The 15,633-nt window shown below is 44.9% G+C and overlaps 1 protein-coding gene across 2 annotated transcripts in view; it reads left to right on the forward strand.

Annotated features, from left to right (window-relative positions):
• Positions 1-15,633, forward strand: part of ZFYVE26 (zinc finger FYVE-type containing 26) — a 373,042-nt gene that overhangs the window by 263,981 nt on the left and 93,428 nt on the right. For both annotated transcript variants that reach the window (XM_077256962.1, XM_077256969.1), the window contains one exon: positions 7,069-7,188. In XM_077256962.1, the coding sequence (XP_077113077.1) occupies positions 7,069-7,188 (120 nt within the window). The remainder of the gene's footprint in view (positions 1-7,068; positions 7,189-15,633) is intronic.

The raw sequence follows: 15,633 nt of genomic DNA on the forward strand, positions 1-15,633 counted from the left end.
GGGAACAACTCAGAATGTTCCCATTTTCTATTATGTATGTATCTTTCCAATACTACAGGTTTAAAAGCATCAGAGGAAGGGACGGTTGTACTGAAACTGAGCTGTAGATTTTCTGTGGGGACCTGTCCTAAATCAGTTAATCTAGTCTTATCTCTAGGTACCCATTTTCCTCCCCTGAATGCTAAATATTGTAGATGTGTATTACTCCCTGAGAGATTACCCTGCCACCAAGGAAATTCTACCCATCCCACAATTGGTATGGCGATTGTAGTATTCCACAGCCTAGTATTACCAGTTTGGTTGTTGGCCAGTTTGTCTGAACAATCAGGCCAAGCGAATATTTCTTCTGCTGACACGGGAACTGCTAGAAAAGGTATACTTGTAGCTGATACTGGTGAATGGGTACAGATCCAACAATCTGCCAAAGGTTGCATATTATTTAACAAATCATGCACTAATTTTCTATGATGTTGTACGAATCTATTGTTCAAAGGGGTTAGAGAATTTAGTCTTTCCCATGCCTTCGTTGTGGTTAATACTATTAACATCAATATCATGAGTTTTATACTGCTCTTTTGCAATGGCTTGCATGTATCCATGATGCCTTTCCTTCAAGCTTGACTGATGTAGGTGTTGTCAACAGGACTTGGAAGGGTCCGTCAAATCTTGGTTCAAGAGCCTTTCTGGTGTGTCTTTTTACATAGACTTGATCACCTGGTTCCAACTTGTGACTTCCTTCAGTGTTGTCAGGATCTGGAAGGGAAGCAAAAACTTGTGCATGCACCTTAGTTAATTGTTTCTGAAGATTTTGTACATAAGAAGTCAATGACTCAATATTTAATACAAGTTGTTGTGGAAAATAACATCCTAAATTGGCAGTCCTGCCAAATAAAATTTCATATGGAGACAGTTTAGTCTTACCCCTTGGGGTATTGCGTATTGAGTACAGGGCCAGTGGAAGGCATTCTGTCCAAGGCTTTCCTGTTTCAGCCATGGCTTTCTGTATTTTTAATTTTAAAGTTCCATTCATGCGTTCCACCTTACCAGAACTTTGAGGATGATACGGAGTGTGTAACTGACTTTCAACACCCAACATTTTCAGTACATTTTGAAATATTTCTCCAGTAAAATGAGTACCCCTATCTGACTCGATCACTTCAGGGAGACCGTAACGGGGTATCAGTTCGGCAACTAGCTTTACAGCAGTGTTTTTAGCTGAAGCCTTCCGAACTGGATAGGCCTCTGGCCACCCTGAGAACATGTCCACACACACCAGCACATACTCATACCCATTACTTTTTGGCAGCTGGATAAAGTCTATCTGTAATCGCTGGAACGGGTAGAGAGGTCGGACGTGGTGCTTCATAGGGGTCTTTGTTGTCTGTCCGGGATTATGTGCCAGGCATATAGCGCATGCAGCACAATAGTCTCTTGCATAGCTGCCAAAACCTGGAGCCAACCAGACTTGCTTTGCCAGCAGTGTCATTGCATTTGCAGACACATGAGTAGGGTGGTGTAGTCCACCAACTACAATCGGGTACCAGGCTCTAGGTAGACATATTAGTCCATCTTTCTTCCAAATTCCTGCTTGTTCTTCTGCCCCTTCCTTTTTCCATCTATCCCTCTCCTCTTCTCCTGCATCTTCCTGTGCTTGTCTTAGTCTATCTTCAGTATTTTCTGTGGGGTTTACAGTATGGACCTGTTGTAAGGGTTTAACTGCCGCTGCTTTGGCTGCTTTGTCAGCCCTATCATTTCCCCTAGATTCCCTAGTGTCGAGTCTCACATGTGCAGCTACCTTAATTACTGCTACTTCTTTTGTTTCTTGTGCAGCCTCTAAGATCTGTTTGATCAGAGAAGCATGTTTTACAGGTTGTCCTGACGCTGTCATGTAACCTCTAGCTCTCCAGATTACTCCAAAATCAAACACAATACCATGTGCATACCTAGAATCAGTGTATATATTAGCTGTCTGATTCTCAGCTATTTTTAGTGCTTCAATCAATGCTGTTAGTTCTGCTTCTTGTGCAGACTGTTTCGGTGGAAGCGGTTCTGCTTTGAGAGTTTCAGATTCTGACACAACTGCATACCCTGTATGGAAGTTACCTGTGTCATCTGCAAACCTACTACCATCTATAAACAGCTCTAAATCTGGATTTTGAAGTGGTGTTTCGGATACATTGGGTAAGCCTACCGTTTCTTGTAAAATGAGCTCTGTACAATCATGTGTGTCTGTAGGGAAAAAATTTGCGTGTGGATCAGTGTCCTTATTCCCCCCTTCAGACTCGAGAGGTAGCAGTGTTGCTAAATTAAGAGTCTGAAGCCTTGCAAATGTGATAGTAGAGGGGAGCAGCAAAGAACACTGTAGCCGCAAATGTCTGGCCATGGAAATGTGTTTTGGTTGGACCTGGTTTAATATCCCATAAACATCATGTGTAGTTTGAACTGTGAGTGGATACTCTAGGACAATTTCTGATGCTTTGTCCAACAATAGTGAGACAGCAACAACTACACGTACACAGGTTGGCGCTGCCCTAGCTACTGGATCTAACCTTGCTGAAAGATATGCAATTGGTCTTTGTTTCCCTGCATGCTTCTGAGTAAGAACTCCTGTAGCATGAGAATCAATTTCTGCAGCCATAAGCTGAAATGGTTTGGTGTAGTCTGGTAGCCCTAACGCTGGAGCTGAAACAAGGGCATCTTTTAATTGTTGGAACGAAATCTGACCTTCTTTTGTCAACAAATACGGTTCACTTTTTACACAGTCATACAGTGGTTGCATTAGTTGACTGGCATGTATAATCCATTGTCTACAATGAGACACTATTCCTAGAAATGCTCGTAGCTGTTTATGATTTCTAGGCTCATTCATCTGTCTTATTGCTTCAGTTCTTTGAGGTGTAAGATGCTTTTTACCTTGAGAAATGCAATGACCTAGAAAGACCACTTTGATCCGACAAACTTGTAGCTTTTGTCTATTCACTTTACACCCTTCTTTTTCTAGAAAACATAGTAAACTTACAGTGGACCTTTCTGCGGTTTCTAGATCTGGGCAGCAAAGTAGTATGTCATCCACATACTGCAAAATTACTACCTGTGGTTCAGGTTCAAACCTCTGAAGGACTGTTTGTAGGGCATTTGAATAAAGAGTAGGGGAGTGTATCATTCCCTGTGGAAGGCGTGTCCACGCCAACTGTTTGCCCTTAAATGTAAATGCAAACAAATGCCAACTATCTTGGTGTAAAGGAACCGAGAAAAATGCATTTGAAAGATCTATTACAGTAAACACTTGAGAACTGACTGGTATCTGTGATAATAACGTATGAGGATTGGGTACAACTGGGGTGATTGGATCTAGAACCTTGTTTATTTCTCTTAGATCATGTACCATACGATATTTGGGTGTAGAACTCTTATCAAGAGTTCTCTTCTTGACTGGATACAGAGGAGTGTTAGCAGGTGATTGTATCTCTACCAAAACTCCTTTCTCTCTGTATTCCTCTATCTGTTTTGTAATCGCTAGTTCCTGTTGGGCACTCACAGGGTATTGTCTGAGCTGTGGGAGAACAGTTCCTGGTTGCACAGATAATTTTACAGGAGAGATATGCAATAATCCCACATCAGTGTCACCCTGTGCCCACAGTGTTTCTGGGATCATTGAGAGGTCTAGATCTGTGGTGTATTCTTTCTCTTCCGTAAAATCCTCAAAAGCCTGAATTCTGACATATTGTTCTAATGATTCTGCATCATCAGGGATAGTCAACATAACTGTGCCATCTTTCCTAAAATTGATATTAGCTTCTAATTTCTTTAGGACATCAGTTCCCAACAAACATGTTGGGGCACCTCTGGCATACAAAAATCTGGATGCAAAACATTTAGGTCCTAATGAGACCTCTAGGGGCACAGTATATGGCAGTGTTCGAATTACCCCATCATAACCCTCAGCAAAAGTTGTTTGTTGTGAAATGTCTTCCGGGTTTGGAAGAAAATCTTGATTCAAAATTGAGGAAGTTGCACCTGTATCTATCAAAAATGGAATCTCTCTTCCCCCCACATTCACCTGAATCATAGGCCTTCTAGCTGGTAGGGAAGTTTGTAACACATCGAGTCAATCTGAATCTGGTATGGGACCATCTACGATGGTAGATTTCTGCTGGTTGTCCATTTGGGGAGGGTTATTTCTGGGAACAAATTTGCCTGACTTTATATCTGCCAACTTTTTCCTGCACTCTTTTTGGAAATGACCTGGCTTTTTGCAGTAATGACAAGGAAAATTGTGTCTTGCTCTCCCTCCTGTTGTGTTTGCTTGCGCTATTCTGACAGGCTTATGATTTTCTCTTAAATCCAACTCTATCCCTACGGCTTTTTGCCTAGCCAAGTGTGGGTCTTCCAAGGTTCTCCAATCAGGAGTTGCGGCCTTAAGTTTCTCCTTTACTTTTGGAGACAATCCATCTATGAAGGTTTTTGTAATTAACCTCATCATTCCTGGAGTGGTCAGATCTATTCCTTCATCTCTAAAGCTATTTTCTACCCCTAGATAATACTCATCTACTGATTGACCAGGTTTCTGAGCCACCACTCCCGTTGTTCCTCTCTGCCTCTGTTTCTGCCTCATGAAAATTATTAAGTGGTCTACAAACTGATTGCCTGATTCTACCGTTTGTAGGGCACCTTCTCCTGCTTGTCCTACTTGTCCTGCCTGTCCCACTTGTCCTGCCTGTGGCCTATGTCCCTGTAGATATGCCAGTAACTCCTGGAAGAGACCAGGAGTCATTTTCATTCTACATAATTCCTCTCCATCCGCCCAGACTCCTGCGTGAGTCTGCACAATTTGCTGTATATATTGTGCAAATCTGACTGGAAACTGAGTGGGGTCTGGCGCGTTATGCAAGAGAGACATACCTTCAGCAGGGGACCAAGGGAAATATTGCCGTGTGTTATGGTAGTGGGTTGCCATTACTCCATTGGCGCCAGCTTCTCTAAAAGGTCTAGGTACAGTCCTTATAGGTGCAAGTACCGTATTGTGTCTAGGTGCGCCACAAGCTAAACAGTCATTTCTCCAATCTGGATTTTGTTGTCCACAGTGTGAACATTCCCATCCTCCTACCCCACTAAGATTGGGATACAAGGCTGGAAATTGTTTTCCTCCTTCTGCTCCTCCAGATGGTACAAATGATTGGGCATTTGGATCTAAATAAGAAGGTGGAATACATCCTTTCCTTCCTATAGACCATTTGAAAGTGTCTGGATCATATCTCCAATTTTCCTCTCTTGCTGTTTTTGAGACTTTTATCATGCAGTGCACAATATCTTCCCACCCATTATCTTTAACTATTCCTCCTCTTTCTTTATTTACTCTTTCCCATTCTGTACTGAACATAAGTGCTTCTGAAATTCCCAATTTTTCTCTTACCCTTCTAATCTGTCTTCTGACTGTCTTCCCACATCTTTCCTGTATGATATCTGCTGCTTCCACTTGTCCTAAGACAGTTTTTGTCTGTTTATTTCCCATTTTTCTTTTCAATATTAGCTATGACTACCTTAGGTGACGTTTGGACAATCACTTACTCTGTGGTGATGTCTCGTTGCCTTCTCTCCTAGGGAGCTAAAATATTGAAAGGCTCGTCTGCTCCGTTTCTTCTAATATGCAGGACGTACTTGAGTGCTATTGCACATGCAAACAGACTCAGCAACACCATACAGATCACAAAACTTTCTGTCTCAGTTAGCATACTTGTCCCAGGCTCATGAAACCGCGTCCTGGGCTCATTCTATCAAACCTTATCCAGAAATGAAGGAGGTTAAGCACTTAATGAATAGTCAAGCATGGGCGGAGGTCTCCTCGAAAGGACGCAAGCACATGACCCAGTTAGGCTGACTTCCGTGTATAAGGCTTATACCCCAACTATTTCGGCTTATTTTCTACGTACTTTTGCTCTTCTTTCACAACATGCCACAACCTTCACACTGTTCACACACTGCCAGGGACAGGACTTATAAATCTATACAATATGGTAACCCGAGTTTTATAGGTATCTACTCACTACTAGACTAACCCAGCGTGACACGGCTCATAGAGATCTTTCGGATAATACAGGGCAGATAAAAGAGAACTAATAATGTCTCTTACCTGGCCAGGTTTTTCAGTTCATTTGCCGTCCATTATCCCAGATCTCCGTTGTCCGTATCCACAGGTGAATCTTGAGTAGATACTCTCGCCTCGGGTCCCTGTTCGGGCGCCAAAGAATGTTGAGTCCTCTCCGTCCCTGGCTTCCTGGATGGGATCCGAATAAATGACACGCAGCACAAAGGTTGTGTGTTCATACATAGGGATGGCCTCAGAGCACGCCTCTCCTCACTGGGCACGATCCCTTCTTTATATAGATAAAAAGTTTAGACATTTTTCAGACATGCGCATAAGCGCTCATATTTCATAATCACTTACAAAGCAAGTCTATTCTAGTGTAGAGTTACAATTATTTGGTATGTGGATAAAAAAGTTACAATTTCAAGGAGGAATGCGCGCGTGATTACTAACAAAACAAAGAAGATGTCAAGTTTGCAGAAATATACTTCTTGCTGTATCTATCAGATTTCTCAGGAGGAAGACAAAATGGATTCTTTGGTTCAGTCTGATCTCTACATGGTGTAAATGCCACCTTTCTGAATCTAGCGGGTTTTCTTTTGTTCCTGCACCTCTTCGATACTGAGACATAACCCCCTCTTCCCTGTATATAAACCTAACTGGCGAGTTCTTTAACGCTTTCTGGGCATCTCCTTGAGGAACACGCCCCCTTAGCTATTGAGAATAGATCTATAAATTGTGGAGAAAGGGCCTTATCTGAAGAATGCAGAGTAGCAGGAACAAAAGAAAGACACCAGAATCAGGGAAACTAAAAGCATATTTATGGCAAGTGACTGGTGATTCCTCTTCATCATTCTACCAGGACTGTAGGTGCTGTAACTTTCTTTCACTTCCCAGCATGCACTGCCTATTTACTGCACTATTAAATGAGATCTAGTTGATTAGGCTGGTAAAAGTAATAAGAAAATGTTTTATTTCTTCAGGCCGGACCTATGATGTGATTATGGAGCATCCTGAAGGGGTCAGAGGTGTCCACAGTGTTATTCAGCAAATAAGTAAAATTATTAACTACCTCAGCATACCACAAGGGCAGACGGAGTTAGGTAAAACATCTAATCGGGACAGAGTTTCCCCTTTCTTTCTGGCACCAATATTATATTTGTAGTAGCCAAATGTCTTGATTTGTATTTTCCTCCTGACTAGCTTTTTTTTTTTTTTTTTACTTTCTTTTTTTTCTATCCCCTCTTACAAGAGCTGTAACTTTTGTTACTTTTCTTTCCAGATAGCAGTATGAGGGCTTGCATTTCTACAGAGCAAGCTGTAGTCGTTAATGTCACCATTCATTTTACCTTCTATCACACCAATTCTGGCTTCGTGTTTGTTATTGTTTTTTATCCTCTTAAAGACTTTTACTGATCTAGTTTAATTAATTTTCTATTTTGAAAACTATGGACACAGTGATACTTAATGTTTATTGTTTACATGTTTGTTATTTTTTTAACCCCTTAACGACCGCCGATACACCTTTTAATGGCGGCAGTTAAGGGTACTTATTCCTCAGCGCTGCTTTTTAACGGCGCTGAGAAATAAGGTTATAGCGCCCCCCCGCGGCGGAAAGTCTCTGGGGTTTCGGCTACGAAGGGTAGCAGACCCCAGAGAACATGATTCAGGTTAGTTTTTGCCATCCCCGATGTTGCAATCGCAGTTATTAACCGCGCAAGAGCGACCATAGAAAAAAAAAAAAAAAGAATACAGTTTCCCATTTATTTCTCTCTCCTCTGATATGATCTAGCACATCAGAGGAGAGAGAAATGGGTTCCCCCGAGCCCCCCTCGGTACCTCTGGTGTCCCCTGAGATCTGCCTGTCGGCACCTGGCAAATTGGGAGATTTTTTCCTATTGGTTTATTTTGATCACTGTGATAGGGTCTATCCTAGTGATCAAAATTAAAAAAATTAGTAAGTGAAACTCCCTTTATCACCCCATTAGGTAAAACTAATTATAATTTTTTTTTTCCATTTTTTCTGTTAGGGTTGTGGCTAGGGTTAGTGTTGTGGCTAGGGTTGTGGCTGGAGTTAGGGTTGTGGCTAGGGTACAAGTTGTGGCTAGGGTACGGGTTGTGGCTGGGGTACGGGTTGTGTCTGGGGTACGGGTTGTGGCTAGGGTACGGGTTGCGGCTAGGGTACGGGTTGCGGCTAGGGCAGGGCCGGCTCCAGGTTTTTAAGGGCCCCGGGCGAAAGAGTCTCAGTGGGCCCCGCCTTTAACACATACCACGATTCATGATCCCATATAACACAGTCATGTAGTATATAACACAGCCCACATAGTATATAACACAGCCACGTAGCATATAACACAGCCATGTAGTATATAACAGCCCACATAGCGTATAACACAGCCAAGTAGTATATAGCACAGCCCACATAGCATATAACAGCCCATATAGTATATAGCACAGCCACATATTATATAACACAGCCCACGTAGTATATAGAACATCACACGTAGCATAGAACAGCCCACGTAGTATATAACATGGCCCACGTAGTATATAGAACAGCCACGTAGTATACAGCACAGCCCACGTAGCATATAACAGCCCATATAGTATATAGCACAGCCCACGTAGTATATAACACACCCATGTAGTATATAGCACAGACATGAAGTATATAGCACAGACATGTAGTACACAGCACAGACCCCCTCCCCCCAAGAATGGCCCCATAGTCCAGTACTCACTGTTATAGTTACAAAAAAAATAAAACACTCCTCACCTCTCAATGTGCCCGCACTGCTCCCTGCTGTGGTCTCGGCGGCTGCCGCTGCACTGCCTGACACACAGCGAGTGCGCAATGACGTCATCACGCACCCACAGCGGCAGTGTCAGAGGCAGAGTGGGGAATGATGGGAGAGGGAGCGTCAGGTGACGCTCTCTCCTCCATCATTTGCTTTGAACTTTACCGGCAGATGCCGGTATAGTTCAATGCGGCGGCGGGGGGGGGTTGGCGCTGGCGACAGGCGGGCCCCCTGCCTCACAGAGGCCCCATAGCGGCTGCGTGATGTGCCGCTAGCTGAGGGCCCCTGGGGGAGCGGCCTGCCTGCCCCTAATGCCGGCCCTGAATGGGCCCCCCTGTCTCGCCAGGGCCCCGGCATTTGCCCGGGTACGCCGGGTGCTGACGCCGGCCCTGGGCTAGGGTAAGGGTTGTGGCTAGGGTAAGGGTTGTGGCTAGGGTAAGGGTTGTGGCTAGGGTAAGGGTTGTGGCTAGGGTAAGGGTTGTGGCTAGGGTAAGGGTTGTGGCTAGGGTAAGGGTTGTGGCTAGGGTAAGGGTTGTGGCTAGGGTAAGGGTTGTGGCTAGGGTAAGGGTTGTGGCTAGGGTAAGGGTTGTGGCTAGGGTAAGGGTTGTGGCTAGGGTAAGGGTTGTGGCTAGGGTAAGGGTTGTGGCTAGGGTAAGGGTTGTGGCTAGGGTAAGGGTTGTGGCTAGGGTAAGGGTTGTGGCTAGGGTAAGGGTTGTGGCTAGGGTAAGGGTTGTGGCTAGGGTAAGGGTTGTGGCTAGGGTAAGGGTTGTGGCTAGGGTAAGGGTTGTGGCTAGGGTAAGGGTTGTGGCTAGGGTAAGGGTTGTGGCTAGGGTAAGGGTTGTGGCTAGGGTAAGGGTTGTGGCTAGGGTAAGGGTTGTGGCTAGGGTACGGGTTGTGGCTAGGGTACGGGTTGTGGCTAGGGTAAGGGTTGTGGCTAGGGTACGGGTTGTGGCTAGGGTAAGGGTTGTGGCTAGGGTACGGGTTGTGGCTAGGGTACGGGTTGTGGCTAGGGTACGGGTTGTGGCTAGGGTTAAGGTTAAAGTTGGGCTAGTGTTAGGGTTGGGGTTAGAGCTAGGATTGGCTAGTGTTGGGGTTAAGGTTGTGGTGCTGGGGTTAGGGTTGGGCTTAGGGTTAGGGGTGTGTTGGGGTTAAGGTTTGAGTTAGAATTGTGGGTTTCCACTGTTTAGGTATATCAGGGGGTCTCCAAACCCAACATGGCGCCCGACATTGATTCTAGCCAATTTTGTGTTCAAAAAGTCAAACAATGCCCCCTCCCTTCTGAGCCCTGCCATGCGCCGAAGCAGTAGCTTTCCCCACATACGGGGTATCGGCATACTAGAGAGAAATTGCACAACAAATTTTGTGGTCCATTTTCTCTTGATACGCCTGTGAAAATAAAAATGTTTGATTCCGGAGTAAATTTTTTGTGAAAAAATTAAATACTCATTTTTTTCTTCCACATTGGGGTTAATACACTTCTTGAATGTGGTTTTGAGTACCTTGAGGGGTGCAGTTTCTAGAATGGTGTCACTTTTGGGTATTTTCTGTTATATTGACCCCCCAAACTTACTTCAAATATGAGGTGGTCCCTAAAAAAATGGTTTTGTAAATTTTTGTTGGAAAAATGAGAGCTCGCTGGTCAAATTTTAACCCTTATAAATGACCTAACAAAAAAAATTGTTTCAAAAATTTTGCTGATGTAAAGTAGACATGTGGGAAATGTTATTTATTAACTATTTTGTGTGACACGACTCTCTGATTTAAAGGTACACAAATTAAGTTTGAAAATTGCAAAATTTTTGCCAAATTTCGTTTTTTTTCCCCCCATAAATAAATGCAAGTTATAGCGAAGAAATTTTACCACTAAAATGAAGTACAATGTATGACGAAAAAACATTCTCAGAATCCATGGGATCTGTTAAAGCATTCCAGAGTTACAACTTCATAAAGTGATTGGGCCAATTTTTCAATTCTCACCACTATCATTAAGTACCAAATTGGCTCTTTCACTAAGGGGTTAATAAGGCTATTTTCTCGGTCCCCCATGACAGCACTACGGAGAGAGGGGATCCGCCCTTCAGGGACAGGAAACCTACAGATACATAAGGGCGGTACCTCTCCCTCGCATCAGTTGGTTTCCTGTCCCTGACGGGGAACCTCTCTTCGGCAGTACCTGCAAAGAAGACGTCGTATCCAAGGACCGGGACCGGGCAGCCGAGTTCCGGCAGCGAGGAGGCTCCTGCCGCGGCGTGTCCGGCACCCGAAGCCGCCACCGCTGGGACCGAGGGGTTCTCCAGGGTGTGCGGGGGAGAGGCCGCCGCCGGACTCCGATGGACAAAGGGGCGCTGGTCACCCGGAGCTTCGGTGCAGGCTGCTGCACGCTCTGGGTGAAGAAAGATGGCCGCCGCTCCGGAAATGCGGCATCAACTTCCGGGTCGTCCCCGCGCGCATGCGCGGTAATATCTCCTCTCCCGGGGATGTGCGCAGGACCGGAAATGAGGAAGAACGCCGGGGGAGCGCCGGATTCAAAAAGGGAGATGGTGCACACTTAGTTGTCGCACTATCTCCCTTTCATTATGGAGGACAGCGATTCCCAGCAGCTGCCAGCCAGGCAGCAGCAGCATAAGAAAAATGACCCAAAGAGCTCCAGAAGAAGTGGATCAAGCAGTCGATCCACACAGCGCAGCAGATCTGCTGCAAGGACTAACTCCCCTCCTCAGGAGACTCCACTACCAGATCCCGGCCCTCCTCCAGAACCGGTACCTGCCTTCACATCTGAATGGTGAGTGATCTTCGTGAAAGTATACACTCCTATAATAGGGCTCCCTCTTCTCCCTTACTAGGGTAAGAAGAGCCTGGAGAAAAAGAAAAATAGAGTCTGCCCCACATGTAACAAAGCTTTGCCGGTAACTTGGGGAAAAAAGCTTTGTAAATCCTGTATCCAGCATCTATTGTGTGAAGAAACCCCTGACTTTGCCTCTGAACTTAAAAATATAATTAGATCAGAAGTTCAGAATGCCCTGTTATCCTCCAAAAAAGGGAAGGAAAAGGCGAAGGAGACGGTATATGCTCACTCTGTCCGATCCTCATCTGAGGACGCGGACTCTGATGATTCCAAATCCTCCCTATCTTCCTCTGATGAAGATTCGGGCCGTCACTGTTTCCCATTAGAGGAAGTGGACGCTTTAGTTAAAGTCGTCAGGGCCACCATGGGGGTTGAGGATCCCAGGCCTGATAAAACGGCTCAAGACATCATGTTTGGAGGTCTGACACAAAAAAAGCGGAGAGCTTTTCCGTTAAACTCCAATGTCCAGACTCTAATCAAAAAAGAATGGGAGAAACCAGACAGAAAAAATTCTTCAGTACCCTCGCTGAAAAGAAAATATCCCTTCGATGATGAAGCGTCCACTTCTTGGGACAAGGCACCCAAATTGGACGTGGCAGTAGCCAAAGCTTCAAAAAAATTCGCGCTCCCATTTGAGGATATGGGTACCCTCAAAGACCCCTTAGACAAAAAAGCAGATACCTTTCTCAAAGGGGCTTGGGAATCGGCTGGGGGTAGCCTGAGACCTGCAGTCGCGGCAACCTGCACCTCCAGGTCTTTAATGGTATGGGTTGACCAGTTGGAAAGCCAGATCAAGGACGGATCACCCAGGAATAAATTATTAGACTCAATCCCTGCAATTAGAGCTGCAGCAGCTTTCCTAGCAGACTCCTCAGCGGACTCAGTGCGTCTAACATCCAAAGCCGCTGCCCTCTCCAATGCGGCCAGAAGGACCCTTTGGCTTAAAAGCTGGCCAGGGGATCTCCAAACAAAGTTGAAGCTGTGTTCTATACCTTGCGAGGGAAACTTCTTATTTGGGGAAACCCTGGATGACATCCTCCAGAAAGCGGGTGACAAAAAGAAGGGGTTTCCAAATCTGGGACCAACCCCATTTAAACAGTCCTTTCGGAGTAGAAAATTTTTTCGTCGAAGACCACCTAGAGACCAAAATAAGTGGGAAGAAGGTAGAAGACGAGATAGAGGCTACCTCTTTGGCAACACCTCCCGTGATAAAAAACCCGCCAAATGACATTCTCCCTGCGGTGGGGGGAAGGCTCACCACATTTCTTCCTGCTTGGAAGAAAATTTCCAACAACACCTGGATTCTAAGACTCATACAATCTGGTCTAAAAATAGATTTCCTTTCCCTCCCTCCTCGAAATTACGTTGTGACAAAAATGAGGTCTTCGACGATAGAGCAAGCGGCACTAGAAAAAGAGATTATCTCCCTTCTACAAAAAGCTGTAATTCGGGAGATTTCTCCTCAGGAAATGGGGGACGGGTTTTTCTCCCCTCTCTTTCTGGTACCGAAACCCGACGGGTCCTTTCGGACAATTATAAATTTAAGGAACTTAAACAACTACGTAAGAAATCACAAATTCAAAATGGAGACAATAAAATCCACAATAAAGATTCTCTTTCCAAATTGCTACATGGTTGTGATAGATCTAACCGACGCATATTATCATGTGCCCATCCACGAGCTTTCTCAAAAGTTTCTCAGGATGGCGGTGTCCATAAAAGGGAAAATAAGAAACTTCCAGTACAGGGCCCTTCCGTTTGGGATTTCTATAGCTCCGCGGATATTCACAAAAATAGTAGCGGAGATGATGGCCCACATAAGGGAACAAAACATTATCATAGTTCCCTACCTGGACGATTTTCTTATTGCCAGCGACTCGGCTCAAAGTTGCAGAGAACAGAGAGACCGAGTAATGACTATTCTAACGAACTTGGGTTGGCTCATAAATATAAAAAAGTCGAAGTTGGAACCCTCTCAGGTACAGGAGTTCCTAGGGCTGACGTTAGATTCCCGGGTTCAAGAGTGCCGGCTCCCGGGCCCCAAAAAGGACAAAATACTAGCCATGATAGCACAAACACTGCAAAACCCCTCCATGACTCTAAGGAGGGCAATGTCCCTATTGGGGTCCCTTTCCTCATGCCTGCCGGCGATACCCTTCGCACAATTCCACACAAGAGAGCTTCAGTGGCACATACTAGAATGGCAGGTAATATTAAAAAACAATCTGGAAAGCAGGGTCACTCTAAATTCCTCTGTTATTCATTCCCTTCTCTGGTGGGGAAAGAGCCAGAATATTTCAAGAGGGATTCCCTGGGTACCCGAAATATCCCGGGTAATAACAACCGATGCAAGTCCCAGGGGGTGGGGAGCCCACATGGGAAACAGAGTGACTCAGGGCAACTGGTCAATTCAGGAACTATCAGCATCCTCGAATCAAAAAGAACTCTGGGCAGTGTATCAGGCTCTCCTATCATTTCTTCCCTACATTCGAGGACATCATGTCCGAATTTTCTCGGACAATATAGTGACAGTAGCCTATATCAATCACCAGGGGGGAACAAGGTCTCAGTTACTGATGAATTCCTCCGCCAAAATTCTCCGCCTGGCGGAAACGAATCTACTCTCCCTTTCCGCACTACATATTCAAGGGTCAAAAAACGAGAAAGCAGACTACCTGAGTCGAACTCAGTTGAGACAAGGCGAATGGTCCCTAAATCAGTCCGTTTACAACCAGATCACGAGAATGTGGGGAACCCCAACAATAGATCTGTTCGCCAATCACAAAAACAAAAAAGTAAACAAATTTTGTTCTCTAAACCCAGAAGGGAATCCCCAGGCTCTGGATGCTTTTCTCATTCCTTGGACACACAAACTAACTTACGCCTTTCCACCAACCATCCTAATTCCGGCGGTCATCCGCAAGGTCAGAGAGGACAAAACAAAGATGATCCTTATTGCCCCATTCTGGCCAAAAAGGACATGGTTTTCCTGGCTAAGGATGCTATCAGTCTCAGACCCATGGGTTCTTCCGAATTTGCCAGACCTGTTACAGCAAGGACCGATCCTCCACCCACAGGAGACGAACTTGCATTTGACAGCCTGGCTTTTGAGCGGGAACTATTAATAAAAAGAGGTTTTTCAGACAACTTGGTTACAACATTATTAAAATGTAGAAAACCTATTACTACCAAAATTTATGGCAAAACATGGAAAAAATTCTTGTCTGTATCTAAAGTCAAAATCCAGGAGGGACCTTCAATTAATAAGATACTTGAGTTCCTACAAAAAGGGCTGGAACAAGGATTAGCGGTTAGTACCCTTAAGGTGCAGATAGCAGCCCTGGGTGCTCTCTATAACCAGAATATAGCAGCCAACCCGTGGATAATAAGATTCGTTAAAGCGGTAACAAGATCAAAACCTGTAGTTACCCAAAAGATGCCCTCATGGGACCTAAACTTAGTCCTTTCAGCATTATCTGGTCCACCATTCGAACCCATAGATGTGATTCCCATAAAAATACTGTCACTAAAAAACATTCTTCTAGTAGCCTTAACATCGGCACACAGGATAAGCGACATTCAAGCCCTGTCCTCTAACCCCCCTTTCACAAAAATCATGGATGATAGAGTCACTCTAAAACCTGACCCGGCCTATTTGCCAAAAGTGGCAACAAAATTCCATAGGTCACAGGAAATATCCCTGCCGTCCTTCTGCCCGAACCCTAGAAATGAGAAAGAGCAGAACTTCCATAACCTAGACGTCAGAAGATGTCTAGTCCAATACCTAGATTCCACTAGGGAGTATAGGAAGGAAGGCTCTCTCTTTGTCTGTTTTCAGGGTCCCAGAAAAGGATTCCGGGCATCCAAGGGTACCTTGGCAAGGTGGATAAAAGAGGCAATAGCGT

The sequence above is a fragment of the Ranitomeya variabilis genome, chromosome 1, assembly GCF_051348905.1.
Source record: "Ranitomeya variabilis isolate aRanVar5 chromosome 1, aRanVar5.hap1, whole genome shotgun sequence".
Lineage (NCBI taxonomy): Eukaryota > Metazoa > Chordata > Amphibia > Anura > Dendrobatidae > Ranitomeya > Ranitomeya variabilis.